Here is a 22,857-nt window from a genome sequence, read left to right on the forward strand (position 1 = left end):
TCTTGAATAAAGATTGTAAAACTAATACAAACTGAGCAAGAAAAATATAAATAAAAGAAAAAATTCAAAAGGTGTAGAAAAAGAACAAAAGGAAAAGAAAAAGCCAAGAGAGAGAATAATAAAGGAGTAGCTTTCAACCTTTATCACGCCAAGCATAAGCTAATATGCTCTTTCACTAAGTTACAAATAAAAGAAAAAAAATCTTTTCATACTCTAATTTTTATCTATATGCAATTGAGGAATTGTAATCTTTTCTGTCCTGGTTCTGCAAAAAAAGTTATCAGAAATACCAAATGAAATCCTTAATCCTTAATTTGATCCTTAATCAAATAATCAAAATTTATGGTTCTTTTTTGCTTTTCATAATCTTAACCTTTAAATCATTTCAATAGCATCACAGGATTTGATCTCTTATCAATCTTTGGGATTCAAGTGGAGTCTTCAAAGGTTTCACCAGCCTAAACTGTAAATCCTATAGAGGGGTCCTCCAGGATTTCTTGTCCTATCAGTTCCATGTTCAAATCTTTTTCTTTACATAAAGAGGCTTCAAAATTTCTTGTTGCAGCTGTTCCAATACTAGATCCTTTCCTTTATACGTCTTTTGTATTCCCATTTTGGTAATACCTATTTTGTTGTCTTCCATTTCTTCAAACACAGTAATATCTTTATCAGCTAAATTTTTTAAAAAAATTTCTCATAATTTTCTAAAAAAAATTATCCACTGTATTTTTTCTGATATTTTAGTTATTATTACTTCAATCCAGTTATAAAAAAATCTTTAAAATAAGAAATAGTTATAACTAGCTTAAGCATTTTAATTCCTTTCTGCTTGGTACTTTATCTCTAACATCCATTTGCAACCATCACCAATATAGGTTCAATTCTGTTTCAGTCATTTCCCTCAAGTACATTATTTAATTATATATTTGTTTTTCAAAGCTTATAGCAAAGATAATCAAGATTCCAAATCTCTTGGGTTTCCTAATCTGTTTAAAACTTTCTTAAATTAAAATTCTTTTTTTGTTTTGCTTTTTGCCAATTGCACATTATTTTAAATGCTTGAGTCTCTGTTTAAAAGATTTTAAACAGAGTGCCAGGCAAATTCATTTTCTAATCAGATTTGGAAATGTTCAGGTTAGCCACTTTATGGGCATACCTTCAAAATGGCAAGCTTAATTTGACACCTTGCGAGTTTTATCTTCTTTGGATTTAAGGGCTTTGCCATTACTGATAGCAAAGATGTCGTTTTCTTTGGCTGTCGGTGCTCAAAATCATGGGAGATGGCTCTTTTTAGGATCACTTCAAAAAGAACACTCACTGTTGTCTCCTGTTCTTCCCTTCTCTAGAGAACTCAGAAGGACCAGTCTAATCACTTATCTTTCATTCTACACAGTGATTGTCATCTCTGGTCATTTGAGAGATATTTTCAGTCAGCCAAGACTTAAACCAGAATCCACAAATCACAGGGTTTTCTTGTATTCTTTCATTTTTCAGATTCATGAGACTGCACTTTACTGATCTGTTCTTTTATTTCTTTTTGCCCACTTTATCGTCCAGTTCCCTCAAATCAGTTTTCAGACATTAAGCCAATAAAGTATAGCACCTTACAAAGGCCAGTAAAATATAGTAGATTACAATTAATACAAAACTGTTTATACATAAAAAACAATGTAAAAATTGGATAAATGTAATAAATTAAAACACAGGTGTTAAGATGAATTAATTAAAGCTTTGAATGTTCTGTTTCTGTCAGAACACACTTGAGACATTCTGGGTATATTTAACAATGGAAACTAAGAATCAGCTGCTGGTTCCTTCCCCCCCCCCCAGGTCAGGGTGGTAGTCATTGGATGGTTATCTACCATTCAAATTGTGTAAAATATTGTTAATGAAAACTTTAAAATAAATGTCCACAAGAAACAGTAAGAATACAATTACGCCCTCAAAAGCTAAAAATCCATTTAGAGCAGGGGTCTTCAAACTTGACAGCTTTAAGACTTGTGGACTTCAACTCTTAGAATTCCTTCTCCAGTCATGTTAGCTCAGGAATTCTGGAGTTGAAGTTCACAAGTCTTGAACTTGCCAAGTTTGAAGATTGATTTAGAAAAACATCTATTATCAGTAAAAGTTCTCACAGAAAAAAAGCTAGTTTCTGTAATTTGATTAATTAATCCCTCTGTAATTCTTAACCAAGAATATAACAACTTTTTAGCATTCATTTCAATTAATATGTCCCTACAAGTTTTTTTTCAATATTTTCATTAAAAAAAACCCAACTCCTTGGCTTGATTGACTTTTATCTTTATCTTGGCAATCTGGAAATAAATAAGTAGCATTTATTTATAAATAGCATAAACATTGTTCTCTCCTTATGTTTTTGTTTGCACACAGGATGTGGCTTCTGACTAAAAAAAGTAAATAAATCCCCAAGATCTCTAGTACTTTTAATGATATGAATATTAGCATTATGACAAGATATACAGCATACACATATTCAGTAAATAACTTGGCCATGCTGCTGCAAACACTATTCTTCTCAGACCTTATTGCTAAAGAGCTTCTTCCTTCTTAAACTGTATTCCCACAACTGCCCATCCAGTCTAATCAAGATCAATCAGACATGACCTGTCTCTCCCACTAAGCTAGCAAGACAGGAAAACTTTGGCAAAAAATGTTCTAAATGCAAGTAGCTAAGCAACAGCTCACTTATAGTTTTGCTACTTACGTGCTTTGAGACATTCATGTTTTGTTTCACAGTCAGAACACACTATTTCATGGTTTGAAGAAAACTTTCAGAATACATGTTTTGTTTCAAGCTTGGGACACTGAAATGATTACCTTGAGATCAGAACATTTTCACTTTGCTGAAGTTAATGGCTTATGAAACCCAACATAAAAAGTATATTTGAAAAGATGTCTGAAATATACCTGATATGGGCTTATACATATTCCACAAAAGTGAAAAGTAATTATAAATCAAATAAATGGAATAGACACAAATAAATGTAATGTATATAACTGGCATAATTCCCTGTGAACAAACAATCATCTCCAGTAGAAGGAACTTATGTGAAAACATACTCATACACAATAATTTGGAAAAGTACTTTACATGGTTGCAATGAACCTTCAGAAATATGTCATTGCTTTGAACAATACTGCTAAAATCAAAACACATGTCCAAATGATTTGTTAATTCTGTCATATCAGAAAACCTTGTTTTCCTTTAAACTCTAGGAACAGTTGCTATATTTATTTGACAATTGTCCAAATTAAATTATTGCAGCCTTACCTCGTCAGGGCTTGAAGCTTGGTAAGTTCTATTTTCATCACTGAAATCCTGATCTACCTCTGCATATTCCGTTTCTCCAGTCACTCCTGTTCGGGATTCATACACAGGTGTAACATTGTGACACAATGCAATAGCTTTTACTGCTTCATGTATTCGATTGCTGACTGTTTTTCGAACTTTAGGGGCAGAGGACTGCATCTTTCTGGAGGGTGTTGAGCTGGTACTGTTTCCACTAGACTGTGTATGCATCTTTGAAATATAAATAGAACATTCAGATAAAACAAAAATACCAATTTCTTTAATTTCATCCTGAAACAACTGGATTATAAAGTTCTGTTTTGTTAATTTTAAATTTTGCACCAAATGTTCCCTTCTTTAATTATACATCCTATTTTAATTACCTAAGCTTAACTTTCTATAGGAAATTCATAACCTCAGACCAAAGTTTTCACACAAACGCACACAAATATTATTCATTCCCTTCTTCTGTGAAGAGAAGGACTGTGCAAATAAAAAACATGATAAAACCATATGCTTCCTTATATACATGGTTTGGGAAAGAATGCAATATTTTTACCATGTTGGGACTAATGTGAATACATGCAATAAGTAAGTGAATTGTTTTAAGATAAAGACAACCTTGGAATAATCTTAATTCCCTTTTTCTAAAGGGAAACTTTTCGTGTTACTTTTCCTGAAATATGTCATCACTGCACAAGAACAACAGGAAGCCAAGTCGCAAAAGATGAGTCAGGCACAGGTGCATTTAGGAGTTATGTTGAAAATCTACAAAAACTTGTAGCTTTAAGTTGCTCTTAACGTGTGCCTTAATATGCATGCCTTATATATTATGAAAAGTAAAATTATAACCATTCCAAAATGGCCCTATCTATTATCAAGAAATATAACAATCTTGGACTCTAGATCTCTTACAAGTGAAATCAAAATTTAGTTCCCTTTTATATTTTGAAAGACAAGTAGATGCTTATAGTCTAAAAATTCTTGAACGTTTTCTAAACTGGGGCCTTAGTTTGAAGTGAAGACTCAATATTCTCTGCAAAGCTTGGTGTGATTTTTGCTCTAGCAGAAATGGCACATACACATCCTCTATCTTAGACAGAAAGCATACTCATTCATACAATTTATTAAAAATCAACCCAAGACATCACCAAAAAGCATTGCCTCACACAAATAAGAATTGTAGGGAGAACAAACTGCTCCTAAAATGATCACAAAACTGTATATTTAAAAATGCATGCTAATGTTATTGTTGCTACCATTATAATAAAGAATTATATTGGATTAGCAGTGCAAAACAATCTCTTGCCATCCCACCAGTATTATCAAACTAAACTTTAGATTTTCTGTAGGGTAATAACATTGAAATCCTGTTGGGCAACAAGCATTTTTTTATTTCATGTACTGAACACGGAACTGAGAATATTTTACCCCTCAAATTAAAGTGCAGTCTAATAAAAGGTTTAAATTTCTGATCATCTGCTTTAAATCTTTGCCGTTGCAATCTACTAACACTGATGCCATTGCAACTACTAATAAATTAAGCAGATTTACTCCTTCTGAATTATGTTATGTTTATTGATGCTTGTGTAATTTAATTTCACACAAATTCCATTAAAGATTATGCCCTCTATCACAAAATGCTTCCAGTGGGGAAATATAATCAGGTTATAATAGATTTGTGTGCTTCAGTAGATGGGACCTACTTGACTATTGTCATCTTAATAAAACTGAACACATACAAGGGAGAAAAATCAATACCATACAAGAACTACTGTATAACTGGTTGCATTAATAGTTATTGCTTAAGGAAATAAATATAGAACAGTTGCTTTTGGAAGCAACTATTAAGCAGCTATTTATTTTTTATAGAAGATTATTTCCCCCCAATTTATAACAAGTGACAAAAATGAATTTATTATTGGGATATTTAATAAAATAATTTACTTAAGTGCAGAAAATTATCTCCCCTTTAAAAATGCTTTACTATTTAGTAAGAATAGTGGATTCTCCATCACTGTTGTGGTATTCTCACTTGAAAGTGCTATGTTTATAATGGGAATGTATTGTATAAATTAAATGGACTTTGTACTTCATTCTCCATTAAGTAGCTTCTCTTTGTCTCTTATACTTTCACAGTTTTGTAACTATATATTGTGATCTAAGAGAGATGGAGTAAATTATATTATATAAGTATTAAAAATATTGCAAGTGTTGAATCATATTACAGCTCAACATAGGCAACTGGTCTTTCACATATAGATGTGTTTGTTGTACAGAATGTGAATGCTAACCCATTTATAATTATTTTTAATAATTTGGGGTTATTAATATCCTTATATTTATAAGCATGCACTGGCATCTTGAAACAATGTTGTTTACTATACTTGGATAAATCGTAGCATGCGATGGACAGATAGAATATGAGGATGAAGAGGTCTTACAATGAATAAGCTCCATCTATATGACACGATGCATTCTTTTGGGGAAGTCTCCTTTGCCCTACTTCACTCTATTGCTTGGTTTCTATCTTGTCCAGGCAAACAGCAAGACATTTAAATTACACAAGTGCAGGGTTTAGTGAACATTTCATGCCACTCAGAGGCAAGAACATATTGCATGCTCCAGAGGCAAAACTGACTTTATCAACTCCATTTGATGACCTTTGATTAATAGCATATCAGTTCAGATTGACAAAAAAATGTGATGAGGCACAAATACACAAGCTGTCGCCACTGGTTGTTTTCCAAGAGGCATAGTCTCTTTTCAGATCTTTACAGTGAAAACAGACAAAATAGTTTTGTTATTCTTATGCAATCCTATTCTTTTCGAGGCAACTTTGTTATTGTTTTATCCTTTATTCAAATGTGAAGCTGAAATTTTATCTGTAAGAATACAGGCTAAATCTCTCAAGTAGGTAAGTTCACATAGATTTGAAATATTTTTCATCATGTAATCAAATGTATAATTTACAAAATAAATAAATATCAACTGCCCTGAGTTTATTTTACAGTATAGGGTAGTCTTTGACTTGCAACCACAATTGCAACCAGAATTTTCATTGCTAGGTAAAGTGGATGTTAAGTGAGTTGTGTCAATTTTGTTGCATTTGTTAAGTGAATCACATGGTCATTAAGCAAATCTGGCTTCCCTGATTAACTCTGATTGTCAGAAGCCATCTGGGAAGATCATATGTGCTCAGAATGCTGCAGTTGCCAAGTCCCTTTTTTCAATGCCGCTCTAACTTCAAATGGTTGCTAAACAAATTTGTGAGTCAAGGACTACCTGTACTCTAGCTTTTCTTGTATTGGGCTTTATTAAAAAAAAAACTTATGGTAAGGAAAGTAAGAATAAAAACTAAATACCTGGGAATAGGAATTGATAATATGATTTTGAATTTCATCCATTGTGTCTGTTCCATATGAAACAGTACCTAGGTGGAGGCGCTTAAATATCATCTCATTCTGGGTCAGTGTACCTGCAGTACAAACATTGAATACATGCAACTATAAGTTTTATGATGAAAATATTATTTGTGTTGTAAGTTATAATAAATCCATTTGACCTACTTATATGTAAGATATACTGCATAATCCAAATATATACAAAATTGTGGAATTACAGTCATCTTTGGAACATACCGTAGAATCAAATGCTAGTATTTTCAAGGGGGTTACAAAGATCTCTAATGGTCTGTATATTTCTGACCTTATATACTATACTAATATAGCACATAACTCTTTTGGGCTAGTAGGAAAGTTCTGAAAGTTGATTCTGGGGTTCTCCAGCACACAGGAATGAATGTAAGGTTAATCCCACACAGGTTGTTTTCTTCCAATCAATCCAGCATGCCCTTTTCCCCCCTTTGCATGTAGGCATACATCCAAATAATGAATGCTTACAACCAGAAGCATTCTTGAAAATAAAGATGATTGCAGAGCTTCTATTTTTGCTTTCTAGAATGTCACAGGAATAATATGCAACTCGACAGCTATTGCTAACACATGCTAAAAGAAAATCACACTTTAACAACTGAGTTGGCTATTGCCCATTAACCCTGAATTTCCAGAAATGGAACAGCTTTTCATATTTTTACTTCATTTGTGGTGGTCATGTGATCAAGTGATACTCTTTTGGCATGAAATTGGTGAGATAAGCATCATTACTAAGCAAAGAATTGAATGCTTCCAAGAGATGTGGTTACTGTACTTATTCATGGGATCAAACCTCAAGCTTAAAAACAAGGAACCTATTATTCATAGCAGTTAAAACTATAATTGCCTAATATTATGGATAATTTAAAATTGAGAGGCGGATTAACAAGCATGTTCAGTTGCCATGTTAGAAAATATCATAATGTTAAATGAAGCACCAGGGTCAGGAATCACAATTCTATCAGTTTGGCTGGACTTTGTATTTTATCTTAATTGCAAAAGATATTATATTGGCAACTTTTACATATATGGTAAATATGAATGTTTATTTTTACTTATTATTTTTCTATACATCTTTGGTTTATGTTACTTGATAGTGTGAATCACAGTTCAATAAAAAAGGAAAAATTCACTTCTGAATTTCCATTAAATAAAATTGCACAAATGACATGAACCAACATCAACAATGCCCAAATGCCAATTACCTAATTATGCATATAATGAATGCTGGCATAACTATATAAACATATTGCTATTGCATAATTTTAATTATATAAATTGATGTACATAACACATCTTGTTCTGGTTTGGAAACAATGGACTTTAATATTTACGAATGCAAAAGTAAATTCAGCCCACTGTATCCAAATTATGTCCTTTCTTTTGTTAAATAAATGTTTGGAGAAGTGAATTCAAATTGAAAACCCTCCCCAATGATCAAAGAAGTCTGTTTCATACTATTTCATATTTTGAAATTTATTTGCACACAGGGAGACCTTTTGAATTTAAGATAAACCACATTCAATATATTTTGCACATTGCTACTTTATGATAAGCAATATTGATGAAGTCCATTTCAATTTTCAATGTAATATCACCTAATCTTGTTTTTGTTACTACAATGTTCCTGATATATGTTAGACCAGTCCAAAACCTAGTCATTAATACTATTTTGGTACTCAAGTTGTTACAAGAAGTCTACAACAAACTCACAAATAGTAGGGTTAGGGTATATTGTAGTCCTCTAAGAAATGCAAGATAGTACTAATATTTTATTGAAAGGATTTGCAGTAATTGAAATGTTAAGGCACTCAGTTTTAATGACTGATATGTAACATGATAGGACATGACAACGAATATTCCTTCTATCAAAAAGGCCCTCTGTTCTAATAGAAGCTCCTTCCATGCCGTTCTATATACTCTGCTTTAAAATGGGATATATGTTTTTTATTTAAGCATCCTTATGTGCCTGATTTGTAGCCTTTTAGTACTATTAATATACCATGTAAATATTAATAAGAAGTGCAGAAAAACATTATTTAGTTATCAACTGTATTCCTTTAGAAAAAAATAGACTATTATTTGGGGAAACATGTTTTTAAAAACCATGTGGTAAAGCAGATAGCATGCTACCTCTAGCAGGCAATTGAAAAATATAACTACTTCCCATTTCAACAAATTTAGCCTGTTAATTGGTACCAAACCTTGAATTTCAGAATCAACACAAATAGTATGCTTTTAGTATTACTTCCGATCTGTAAGAAACTATAGGGTGTCAGTCAAGGAGTGACATTATGTTCACCACTGTCAACAGTGACATCCTTGATTCCAAGAAAGCTTTAATTGAAGAGTGGATGATATAGGGTGTGATGATAAGGCAGAGTCAAGAAGTTATCAATGGACAGATTCATTTGTTAATTCAGTCAAGCAAGTTTATATACATAATAATTAAGACTCAGAAAAGGGTTATACCTATTTTTTTGGACAATGGGGATATTAAAATTACTCTTATTTTACCACACCCCAGAATATATGATCATTTTTATAGTATCACCACACTATTTTTATATGTGTGACCTTATTATGATTAAATAGACCTGTTTTAACAACATATGAATCCAACCTCCTTAGAAAGCATAAATGGGATCTTATTAGGTGATTTAAACCGGGATATGCAGATTTCAGAACTGAAAAACAAATACAGGTTAAAAACAAGGATTTGTAATTGAGCTTGAATTGTACTTTTCAGAAATGGGCTGGATTTCTCAATGGAACGAATGTTAACATTTAAAACAGTCTTTAAAATCAAGGTAGAACTTTATATTAAATTAAAGGAGAAATATTATTATTTTAGGGTCACAGAAGGCTGAAACAGCAGCTTTGGCTCACAAACTATTTTTTTTTTAATTATCTCTGGCAAACCTAGATGTTTTCCAAGGTCAGATCCCACCCCAAAGTTCCAAAGGATAGCCTCCAACATCCGTTTTGCTTGGGGTTTTTATTCTTTTAAGTGGGCATAATTATTCCTGCATTTGGGTAGAACAGGACACGGTTAGGCCCAAGGAATACATCATGCTTAAAGAAAGAAGCATAAATGGGCAGATCAGATTGAGCAGTAGTAATATTATTTAATTTCACATAAAATGACACTCACTGAAAAGGATTGTTAAAGAAAAAGCCAAGCTATATAGATACCCCAAAGTACACAACTGCATAATCTAGTTTCCTTATTCTAGGGCAAACATCGTATTTTCCTTCCACAGGAATGGATGTGTCAACTGAGATAATTCTGCTTGAGTCTTTCTTTTTAAAATTATCAGTTGTCGTTGTTCAGTAGCTAAGTTGTGTCCAACTCTTCACAACCCCATGGACCATATCATGCCAGGGTTTCCCAGAGTTTGTCCAAATTCTGTTCATTGTGTCAATAATGTAAGTGTTGACCAAAGTATTTGAGCTTCAGCTTCAGTATCTGTCCTTCCAAAGAACAGTCAGGGCTGATTTTCAGTCAGGAAAATCGTCAGTGCCAAGTACTAACTGTCTTAAATCTAGAAACTGTTCCACTCCCTTCTTGTCATAAATGTTAACATTTTTGAGAATGAATTTATTCAATTTCTGTTGTGCTTTAGGAAAAATAGTTGAGAAGAAAAATATTTTTTATGTTTATGCTTCAAAGAGCAGGGCAAATACCAACCCACACAGTATTTCTTCTGGTTGGACTGCAGAAACAGCCAGATGAAATGGAACAGCTGCAATAGGGAAGGAGGAATATATGTCATAACTACTTGAAAATAAAAGATACAAATAGGTGTTTATTTTACTTCATCTCCATGCAATTATATACATTAGTATAGTAAGAATTTGGTAGAAGCAGTATTGTAATAAGAAGAAAAAATTTCTAATCTGGTTAAAATGTGTTCCAAAGTCAGAATGCAAACCCTAGTCTTTTTTTTTTTTTACTAATGTCCCTTGCAGTCAAGTGATTTGCATAATAAACTGCAATGCACATTTTGCCATTTACCACTCTTGTCTTGTGTGGATGACTATGGCTGGAGATCCAAACAGGTCTGTAAGACTGTGGTTGCTCATATTTCATTTACCTTTGTTGAATTCAGGCTGTCCCCAGACTGATGTAAACCTATTGCAGTAGTGCTGGTGTTAATTACATTAAGCAGTATAGAATCTTGTAGTATGTTTCAACAGACAAAGGAAATATTATTCCACTCATATATAGATAGTCCTAGATCCATAGCCATTAGTTTAATGATCGTTCAAACTTACAGTGACCTACAACAGGTTCTTGCACTTAGGACAATCATGGTGTCCCTGCAGTCATAACATCAAAATTCGGGTGCTTGGCAACTGGAATGGATTTACAATAGTTGCAACATCCTGGGTCACATGATCACCATTAGCTAGTGATCATCTGACCCAGGATGTTCCTAGTGGGCTTCTAAGAAGCAAAGACAATGGGGGAAGCCAGATTCACTTAAAGACTATGTGATTGTTTAATGACTAAGGTAAAAAAAAGGTCATAAAATCAGGTGAGACCCACTTTATAATTGCATTGCTTGCTGATGGAAGTTCAGTTGCAATTGTGGTCATAAGTTTAGAATTACCTGTAAAAGGATAATCTGAAAAATGTGGAAGGGTGGAGCAAAGGAAATATTTATGTTACATATACTGTTTTGTAAGGGACCCATATCACTTATGAAAAGGTAATAAGATCAAGAAAGGTTTTTCTCTCCAATGTGCAACATAACTTGAGGGCAGCAGCAATCGGTGGGATAAATGTTGAGAATGTAATTCACTTTAACAAAAATCATAAGTTACACAGATAAAGTTAACATGTCCAAAAACAAATAAAGAAAATGTACTTGCTATCATCTATTGAATAAAAAGAAAATAACTGGAAAATAACAAGTTTTGACTTAATTAAAAGCAAAAGCAATATTTAGTATATTTTATATCATGTGCTGGGTCAGAGTGTAAAGTAAATAATTTACAAACTCACCAAGCTTAAGTGAAAGTTATTAAAAAGTCATCATGTACTGAAAAATGTAGAGTTTGCACACATACAACTAATTGGGAAGTAGTGCATGGGTATCTTTATATGTCATTGAGTCACTGGGAGTGGGGCAGCCTATAAATGGTTTAATCCAACTAATCAACCAACCAATCGACCAACCAATCTCTTAAAATAAATTTCATCAACAGATGTGAATGCCAAACATTTCTTGGGCAAGATGGAAGGTTTTAAGGATACGCAAAATAAATAAGGATATGCAAAATAAATTTGAAATGTTAAAATTTGAGCCTGAAACACAATGTTTCAAGTTGGTTTCAAAATGGGTTATTCCAGAATTGCGCCTGAAGTAGAGCTGCTTTGAGCATTTCCAAAATGATTGAGACAACCCATTTCAGATTTGAGCCAGCTGTTTTGAGCAGAAAATGTTTCTACATTTGAAGCATTTTGCCTACTGCTAGCAGTGATAAATTTAGTTGGTAAAAAGGAACTGAAAGTAAAACAGAGAATAGGACTCTTGTTAGATATTTCAAGTAACAAAATATAGTTCACCTGTGGAAAAAAACTCCTCAGAATAACTTCCCAACATTGTTCCTGTGATGATAAAAATGGGCCTTTGATATCTTTCCCCCTTGAGGCAAATGTATGTAGATTTCTTAACAGAGGAAAAGTTATAAACACCAGCTTGTAAGCTCCAGAACAGTTCTTTTATCACAAATGCTGTTTATCACAAAAGTTATAGTTTAATTTTCTGTATCATTTTAAAATCGTTTTTTGGAATTTTTCTAATGTTTTAATTTTGTTTATGATAAGTAGTGAATTCCAGAAACTTTAATAAGAAAGATTTCTAAATTGCTATTTATTAAACATGTTCTCTATAGCAGTGGTCACCAACCAGTGGGCCGAGGACCACTGGTGGTCCATGAGAAAATTCTGGTGGTCTGCAGAAAAATGTTACCCCCAAAGCAATTAATCCCGGCTGCGCGGGAACACAAGGCTATGCCGCCCACATGGCCTGCAGGAACACAAGGCTTACGTCCCTTGTGTTGCAAACAATACAAGGTAGTGAGGAAGAGGGGAAAGGGCAGAGTGGGGAACTTGCCTGGTCACCAGGTTGCTTCTTCTGCTTCTTTCTTCTTCTGCTTTTGACCGTATGCAAGGAAAGAGCAAAAGTCTTTCTTTCTCTCCCCCAAACTCTGCCAGAAATGAGTCTTTGGGACCCTGCAAGGCATCTTGCTCCAAGAGGCTGCGCCGGTGAGACAAGTCTCACAAAGACTCATTTCTGGTGGAGTTTGGGGGAGAGAAATAAAGACTTCTACTTCTGCTGCTTTCCTTGCATGAAGCCAAAAGTCTCTCTATCTCTCCCACTGAGAACGGAGCTGGATATAGTATCCTGCGAACCCAAATAAAGAATGATCGATAGGTACGAAAACAGGGTGAGGAATTTTCCTGCAGACTTTTGGAGGGATTTTCCCAGGGTCTCTGGGATTTAAAATAATGAGGCTGGTGATCCCTGAGGTCCAAAAGGTTGGCGACCCCTGCATTAAATAATTTTGCCCACAATTGTATCATTAAACACAGGAAAAAATATATAGAGATGTTAGAGGTCTTGGATCTGATGAAAGTAAGACAGAATGGAACTGCAAATGAGAAGAGGCTAGAAAATGTAAATTGTCTCCCAAATACATGGTCGCTATGCTAAAAGAAGGATAAGGAATTTTTGTGAATCTATACAAGAAGATAAAATATTTCAAAAATGTTTCCATAAGATTTTTATGGCCTTATAAGGAAATCTGGTAGCTTAAATTTAGATCTGAAATTTGCTATGTCTAATTTAAATGGTAATATTGACTTGGCTTTTTATTTGATTAGGACAACAATTACCAAGCTCTGAAGGTGGTTTCCGTAATTTGTTGTGAAAAATGAAGAAAACTGAAGTTCCTTGGAAAGTGCATCAGCCACTATATTTGATAGTTCCATATGTGGAAATATAAGTACTCATTCAATTCATAGAAAGAAACATTTAATGGCATCCAGATGAAGAATGCAATATGTATAAGAATCTTTAATAAATAAGGGTTTAAATGAGTCCTAGGGGACTTCCATGTATCATTTTAGTGTATCGATGTGAAAGAATTGCATTTTAAGAAGGGGCAGCAGATCTTGGTCCTAACATGTCTCTCTTTATTTGAATACGTTTTGGACTTGAAGCAATACTGACAAAATAGATCCCCGTGCGGTCATACTGCTGAAATTGATAAATCCATTCTCATATGGCCTTAGAAATTATGGAAGATAGTTATCAGGCAAAGAATCTTACAAGGGACTAGAATTTAAAGTCTAAGTCTAATACGGAATCTTCCTCATAAAATGTTCTTCCAACATTTACATATTTTACATGTAAATGTATTTTACGTAAGAATATGAGAACATACTGTATGCAACATTACCCATTATTAAAGAAAAATGAGGAAAGAGACTGATGATGTGTGTACCAGAAGCCATTCAAGAGTTCACCAAAAAATATGGTTTAACATAAATGAAGTAGCCTGGCATTGATATAGATAATAAGCTAAAGAAATTATGGTAAACTTTTATTTATTTAAAAAAATAAGAAATATATTTAAAAATTTCTGAGTTGTCCTTTGCCCAAGAATGAACACTATACAATAGTTCAGAGCTCTAAAATTAGGTGCAATTTTAGAAAACTGAACAAAAATTGAGAGCTTGGTGTAGTAGTTAAGGCACTATTTTAAAAACTTGAGTTCTAGTCCTGCCTTAGCCTGAAAGCCAGCTGGATGATTTTGGGCCAATCTCTCACACCTCACAGAGGAGTTGTGGAGAAAATAGGAGGAAGGAATATTAAGTATTTTTGTTGCCCTGAGTTACTTATAAAATAAAGGTGGGCAAAAATCTAATGAATATATAAATATATACACACTATTTAATGACAATGGGCATAACTAAGATCTTAAAAAACACCCAGAAATCATAATAAAATTAAAATTAAACAAAAATACAATGGCCCAGTTAGATCTCTTCTGGGAGAGTTTTACAATTGGCAAAGAAGACTTTACCCAGATTTCCACTTACTGCATATGCATAAATGGAAGAAGTTGATATTACAAACATATCCCAAAATATGGATAATTATAAGAAAATATATTTGGATATCCAAAATACTAAGCTCACCATCTGCATTAATTTCATGAAAGGACGTTCCTATTTTTGCCATGCAATGCTTAACATATGTTAACTGTAGATAAATTTTAAACACAAACCTCCAGTGTTAACACATTATTTCTTATTACAGGGCTTCCCCAGTAGATTATGAATTCCATTACTCTATGCATCTGTTCAACTATTACATGTGTTAAGTATCTCATTTGGTCCACACAGCCGCTAAAATGTTAATTACAGCACTCAAATGCGCGCATATGCATTAGTAAATAACTGTGCTTGGAAGATGGTTTTTATTTGTTATAATTGAATACTATGGTTGCTGTCAGGAAGGGCAGGGAAGTTGGAGTATCACACTCTAGATGTCAAAAACATTAAATAAATATTGCCAAGTATCTTTGTTTTTTTCTTTGTTGTAGGAACTTTCATGCCCTAGAGAGACTGAAATGTCATGCTCAGCTGCCCTTGGAAAACACTGGAAACAGCATTCCCCCAATAATGGATGACGCCTTTCTGTCAAACTTATATGTGATTCAAGTCCAAACAACCTGGCACTTTGGGTAATGGATGCTATAATTAAAATGTGAGTCCTAAAGAACCTGTTGTTTTAGTGGGTGTTTTTAGTAATGGCTTTGTTCTACATGAAGATAAAAACTCTCTAACAAAGGAATTAATGTATTGCTTTAATAGGCTGCACCCTGAGTTAAGTTTTAAAATTTATGAGTTCTCTGCAGCATTGTTCTTTAAACAATGGTATTGTCAAATGCAGCCAGTGAGAAGATTAAAGTTCTCCCAGCAGATTAAGTACAAATTATCTGTCCTCCTGTTTAAGCATCATTTGTTCATTTATCACATAACGTCTAGTATTTCTGGTCAGTGTCAATATGCTCTGCATCCTTGCGGTTAACAGATGTCTTCTCTTGTCGAATGAATTACTTTATGTTTCACGCACTGGTGGCCGCAGATGTGTCACTATAGCAACATCATTAATTTCAGATCTTACCGGAAACATGCACTCCAATCAAACCTAATTATACCACATTGCTTTCTTGTCCCACAATAAGGAAACTATAATGCAATCATTGGGATACTTCATTTTCTATTCTGCTCTGGCAAATGAGAGAGCCACAGTGATGGACGCTTCTTGTCAAAAAGCTTATTGATGAAGCACAAACCCAATTTACAATCATACAAAGGACTACCTTGCAATTATGTTAGTAATGTAATGCACTTCAGACTTTACAAATAATTCTTAATCATTTCAAGAGAAACTAGAGCCACAGTGAGATATTTGTAAGCTTGTACTTTATTCTTTTAAAATTTTCAACACAGGCAGGCCCCCACGTGGTATGTGGTTAGAAGGTATAAACCTATCAAGAGACCATTCATAGAAGTAGCTGAAAGAATCATAGCTTTTGAAATTAAGCAACCAGGTTTTAATGGGGAAATTAGATATGTTATGGCATAATTCAAGTATCTTTGAAACTATGTGGAAATACTAATGGATCCAATACCTAATGGTATCCATTGCAACTTTTTTCTTGCCTCTCCTATTTTATTTCTATGAGTCCAGATACAAAATAGTGATAACTAACAGCTTTGGAAATTTTGGCTTAAAATCCTACACATTACTTTCATTTTGAGCACAATCTTGTAATTTACACACATGCTGCTATTTTCTATCTACAGAGACATTCTGGTTGGTTAAATTCCATATTATGTTTTTGCACAATTAATCACCTAAATGTACCAAAAACAGTAGTGTTAAGAGGAACTAATTTGACAATTAGATTGAAGCACCTAATCAAGGTATACCGGTTAATATACATTGACACTAGTAATTTTCTGAATAAACTACATCCATAAAATACATTTCTAAGATGTACCTGTTTTATCTGTCAGTAGATATACAAGGCGTCCTAATTCTTCAGGTATGGTACTTGTCCTGACAACTGTTCCAGGTATATTATCGTCCTTCATAATCATCCAACCATATGCTGCTTTGCCCATATCTAGATTTACACGTAAACTGGAAAGAAAACAGACTCTCCTGAATTTAATAACTTTAATTTAAATATAGAAAACGAACAAAAAGGACATAGCGCAATCAAATCTGCAGTTTAATTTATATAAATAAAGAATACACAGATGTTCTTAGATCCTGGAAGTTCATCACTAGGAATGACTATAAACCATAAACCGTGCTTTAATTTTTTTTCTTTTAAATCAGCAATATTATGCATACCTATCCTTTCTTGTAAGTATGCCCTTTCATAATTAATTCAATTTAGTATTTATACTTGGCACATTAATTGTAAACTTCCGTGATGGCAAATTATTCTCTTATGGTGAAGTCATAACATCACAGGAAAAACACTCACTGTGAACACTTTCTGTTTTAAATTCAGAAGTGAATTCTTTTTTAATAAGGTTGCAAAATAATACTTCCCAACTCCCAAACTTGAAGCAGGTTTAAAAGAATACCATGGTTGATCATACAGTATGCTGCTGAGAGATCTAGAAAGGCTAATATGGATGCATCACCCACATCTTGAGCCCTTTACAGGTCATCCCCAAAGTCAGCCAATGCTTTCTCAGTCCTGTAATCTGGCCTAGAACCTAACTGAAAATGGTCTATATAATCCACTTCATCCAGGACTTGAGAGCCCACCACCTTCTCAGTAATCATCTCTAAAATGGAAAGGTTGGAGACTGAGCAAAGTTTGTCCAACATGGTCGAGTCCAAGGATAGCCTCATGAGGAGAGGCCATATCACTGCATACTTCAAGGTAGGTAACACCACTCATTCTCAAAATGAGGCATTAAGCATTGTTCCAGCTCAACTGCATACCACTTCCTAGGAAGCCCGATCAACCAAAAAGGTCATGGGTCTAGAACATAGGTGGCAAAACACACAGTCCCACCCACCCCAGGATCTTGTTTATTTTTTCAGGAGTAATTACTCTATAGGAGTAATAACCTCTATAGGGGTTACCCAGTCAACAATCAACTTGAGCAACTTTATTTGACACAGACAAGAATATTCTTTAAAGCAGACTTGGGAGGCTTCCTTGACCTCTCCTTACCCAGAAGGGCCCTGGACACTAAATAGCAATGCCAGCCAGCTATCTGCGGACAGAATATGACTGGAAAAGTGAAGTTGCTTCATTGTTTGCACAGGATGCTTGTCACCTCTCATTTCAAGTTGCAATTAAAGTCTCAACCAAACTGTGCCCCAGAGATTTTAGAAAATCTTCCTTCTGATAGTCAATTGGATCCATCAGTTATCAGTTGCCCAGGCAGGCTAATCAATGACCTCATTTTCCTGCAATGGTGTGTGTGTGTGTGTGTGTGTGTGTGTGTGTGTGTGTGTGAGAGAGAGAGAGAGAGAGAGAGAGAGAGAGGAAGAGGAAGAGGCAGAGAGACAGAGGCAGACAGACACAGAGAGTCAGAGACAGAGAGATAGAAAGAGATAGACAGACATGGAGAATTTCAAAGCTGAGAAGCTATAAGTTATGTCCATACTATGCCCATGGCAAGGGACTGAAGTTAATATACCCTGAGCCCAGATCACAATGCTACAAGACTAGACTTAATACGTGAACTCCACTGTGGGCTGAGTATTCAAGAAGTTGGATTTTGTCGATGGTAGTTATGTTGGCCATAAACTTCTAAGCCATCTCTAGTTGAAGTCCCCCAGGACTATTAGCCTGGGGAACTCCACTGCAAACATAGCAACATAGTTAAGGAGCTTGGGCAGGATGCCACTACACACTAAAGAGAAAGATAAATAAACAGCAGTCCCAATTGATTTATATGGCTCAATCTCACAGAGGATCTCACACCTTTCAATGCCTGTGACAGCTCTTTTAAAGGTTATTCCAGGATCAGATTAGATCCATTCTGGTATTCCTGCTATGGATTTGTGGTTACACAAATTTGTGGAATTGTGCTATACCTGTAACCTAGAGGGCACATTTTTGAGAGAGGACCGTCCCCCATGTCCAGCCAGGTTTTGGTGATGCAAGCAAGATCATCCCTCTCCTCCACAATCAAGTAATGGATGAGGGAAGTTTATTGCAGGTTAATTTGGCATTAGGTAGGAAGAGCTGGAGTTTAGAGCTGCCAAAGCTACGAGAACAGAGATCCAGAACATGGTATTTGTTTCAAATAACAAACTGCCTTTCTAGAGTGGCCTAACCAATTGAAATTTAATTGAGACATTTCTGATAACGGTTGTATGGTGGTTTGGGATGCTCTATCTGGTGCATGTCTTCAGCATCAATCTGCAGGTGGTAAGTAATCTTTGACTTTGCTCTGTCCTTGAGTGCTCATGTTGACACAGTAGGGAAGTTATGATTTGAAGATGAGTTATCAACTATGTCCTTTATTGGTACCCATATTTGGTTACTTATTGATTTATATGAGACCGTACTCAATCACAGTACAGAGTCATAGGTATTATATGTTTGGACAAAAGACTCTTTAAGTCTTTTACTTCAAAACTTCCCTTCCAAATAATGTTTGCTATGAAACTTATTATATTATTAACTATTAACCCTATTATATTATTAACATATTATATTATATTATGAGAACCCCTATAATTTATCACAGCAAAACTGAACTATACATAACTGAAAAGCAATCTCTTTCTACCTATACTTTTTTTAAGTCTTCAAAACTTCTTCTGATGCTTTGGATAGGAACTGAATGGAGAAAACCATGCAGACATCTCTAAATACAGACCTATTGAAATTTCAGGTAAAAAAAGCAATCGTTAAGACTTTCAGGCATTATCTGTATGTCTCCATAGTTAAATAGTGTATATATTTTATACACTGGGGGTAATCAACTGAAAGGAAAGTATATGTAATATAAGCCACTGTTTCTTAAGATTCATTTTGCAAAACAACAATGTTCTTAAAGATTCTTTGAAATGTTAATCCTGGGGTATCTTCCATTTGATTATATTGTCCCATTCCTCCTGCTGTTCATTTCTCTCTCTCTCTCTCCTGCACAATCTTATTCCAGTCTAATCTTCCCCTTCAGGGTGGCCATTTTAGACCACCGCTTCAGGCATCTTCGGGAGGGAGCAATTGCCAAGCTGGGGAGGGGATTTGTGACTCCCCTCTACCCAGCTGATGGTCTCCCCTTCCTCCGCCACCCCTACAAGGTAGCTTCTGCCTCGGATCCAAAGGATTGGGGCTCTCCGACGCCAAAGCAGGAACCAAAGCTGTGCACGATTGTGGTCAGTGCTCTGTCTTTGGGGAAGCTCAAAACAGGAAATCAATACAGTATGTACTTTTGTGAAGACAGATTTTAAACACTCATTTTTACAAAGATAAATATTGATAGGCTGAATATTACACTGATCCCAAGTTTTTAACCATGGATAAAATTGGCATCATATGCAAGATTATATGGAATAAAAAAAAATGTCTTCAAATGTTTGAAAATTCTGATCTAAGCAGCTTGGAAAAGTGCATGAAATCACCCTTAGAGTTATAAATAGTATTATGAACTATTCTCAAATGTTAAAAATGTTATATTTTTTCAAGGTAATTCAATATTTATTCTTGATTGTATAAAAATAGTATATTTTTAATCTCAGAATGGAAATCTGAAAAAAAAAAACTTTCAAATAACAAAACGATAAAGAATTTTACTAATTTTTGCCAATAAAAATGAAACATTTATTGTAATTTTAACTGGCTTATCTTGATTTTCTACCACTGACTTTCTTCAATTCATACTATCTACCTTCATCTGAAGGTAATCTGTAGTCCAAATCACCCAAATATTCTCTCTCTCATATCCCGGTTCCAATAAATCAAAAAATCAACAACGTGCAATCTTTTCATAAAATTCTAAATCTGTTGCCTTCAGGAAGGTATTTCATAGTCCTCAGTGATAATACTAGTCTTGAAATTCTTTAAATAATGAATCACTCCTCAATGAAAACCTTGATAGATTTTTCTTTTTAAGTTATAGAAATTGTCACTAATGATAATTTGGAATGCTAATTAATAAATGATCCTATGCTAATCATTTATCAATGAACAGAAGTTGGAATTCTTAGTACTGGATTACAGAAAGGATCCACATCACGTAAATTGGGAACAGGTTATGAGAATGTTCACCATCATGCTTGTTATAAATTTCTCACCATTGTATGACTATAATGTCACTCTTCAGAGTAGTTACAACTAAACTAGGTGAGGAAAAATATTGTTTTCTCAGCACGAAATACTGTATCTTGCAAACTGAGAAAATGAGAGATCACTGAAAAAGCGCAACCTTGAGAAACATGTCAGGATCATGCGCAACAACTGTGCAATTAGCTGTGCTAAAAAAGTCATTTGGAAAGACCCTACAATAATGTTATGTTATCCTGTTAGTCACTACCTTGCCAGCTTTGTAGAATGCTGATCTCCTGATGGGTTAATAGTATCCTTTCACACAATGATTTACTTAGAATAGTTTTGTAGTGTCATGCACAATAATTTCCAGCTGCCTTTAGCCCAAATAAAATTCCTTAGAATTTTTGACCTGTAGTAGCAAAAGAATTACAGGGGAAGTATAAAAACCATTTATCTCTAACTAAGCTTGCCTTATTGCTCACATTTTACTTGCTGTTGCCCAATATTTGATGGATGTAGATGTTTGATTACATGTAAACAACTGCCAACTTCAGATGATCATTATGATCGTGTGGTTTAACTTTACATTAGTGTAGCAATAACTGATAATCAGTAAAAAATCTTAAATATTCCCCAACAGCAGTAATTTTTCAGATTCTAATGGAGACAAAACTTGATTCCAATAAATATTCATGAAGCTGAAATAGGCATCTATGAAATAATGCCAACTATAGGTTACCTAGTAAGATACAATCTCAAAAAAAAGCCATGCACCATAAATATATCTTGAAAAATATAATCATTGCCATCCTGGGTTAAAGGGAAATCAAGCAGGTTTTAAATTCACTGAGAACCAAGGTTCTTAAAATTACAATATCAAGGTCCTTTTTAAATTTACTGTATTAATGTAAACCCCAAAACAGAAGCTAAGCTCTCTATTCACTTGTTTTGTTAACAATATATAATAAAATACGCATTAAAAACAAATAACTACTGAGCATTTTAGAATATTCTAAATAAATAATGAATCTGTCATCTGTGTACCTTAGGACAGTGTATTCGCTGAAGCAGCAGCTTTTGCTGAGTTTCTTCCCAAATGGAGCAAGGCAAAAAAAGTGAGCCTCTTATAGTGTTGACTCTTATCCTTTTAGCTTTTGGGACTAGAGAAAGGATGCACAACTTTTCCTGAACTAAAAGCTAGGCTTGCTTTTAGAGACATGTGAATGACAGTGCTCAAAATGTAGGTGGGGTTATGTAAAGAAATGCCTGGGTATATAAACAGTTGCCTCAGTGTATTTAAAAATGGGCAGAGGAGTTGAAATGATCTAAAACATTAACAACACAATAAATATCAAAGGCATGTACATAAAAGATCACACAAACTCTTACATATTCATTCAAAATCGTGCCCATATATATTTATGTAATTCAGAGTTAATCAGTTGTATATGTACACTTAAACCCAAACACTCCCCAAAACCCACCACTCTCTTAAGCACAGTGAACACACATTTATTTGTTACTGTATTTAGACTGTATCTTTTTCTAGACCTCAAGTCTGTTTTGCACAGAGGTAGTTTCTTATTTTGTCACAACAAGCCTGACTATTAGGTTATTCTGAGAGAAAATGGCTGGCCCAATGCCACACAGTGAACATGTCCATGGCAAGGTGGCAATTTGAATCTAGATCACTCACTATTAAGCTCCCTTTTCAAAGTCCAGCACATTCATGCAAATATTCACATTCATAGTTTCCACTATGGTCCC

General features: G+C 34.3%; 1 protein-coding gene across 4 annotated transcripts in view; it reads right to left on the reverse strand.

Annotated features, from left to right (window-relative positions):
• The window catches only part of ATP9B (ATPase phospholipid transporting 9B), a 138,311-nt gene that overhangs the window by 31,210 nt on the left and 84,244 nt on the right, over positions 1-22,857 (reverse strand). For all 4 annotated transcript variants that reach the window (XM_087930998.1, XM_026699472.2, XM_026699471.2 and 1 more), the window contains exons 13-15: positions 16,834-16,976; positions 6,676-6,788; positions 3,293-3,541 (exon numbers count right to left, since the gene is read on the reverse strand). In XM_087930998.1, coding sequence (XP_087787124.1) covers positions 3,293-3,541; positions 6,676-6,788; positions 16,834-16,976 — 505 coding nt within the window. The remainder of the gene's footprint in view (positions 1-3,292; positions 3,542-6,675; positions 6,789-16,833; positions 16,977-22,857) is intronic.

This window comes from Pseudonaja textilis, chromosome 3, assembly GCF_049901715.1.
Source record: "Pseudonaja textilis isolate UNSWEBS1 chromosome 3, rPseTex1.2, whole genome shotgun sequence".
Taxonomy (NCBI): domain Eukaryota; kingdom Metazoa; phylum Chordata; class Lepidosauria; order Squamata; family Elapidae; genus Pseudonaja; species Pseudonaja textilis.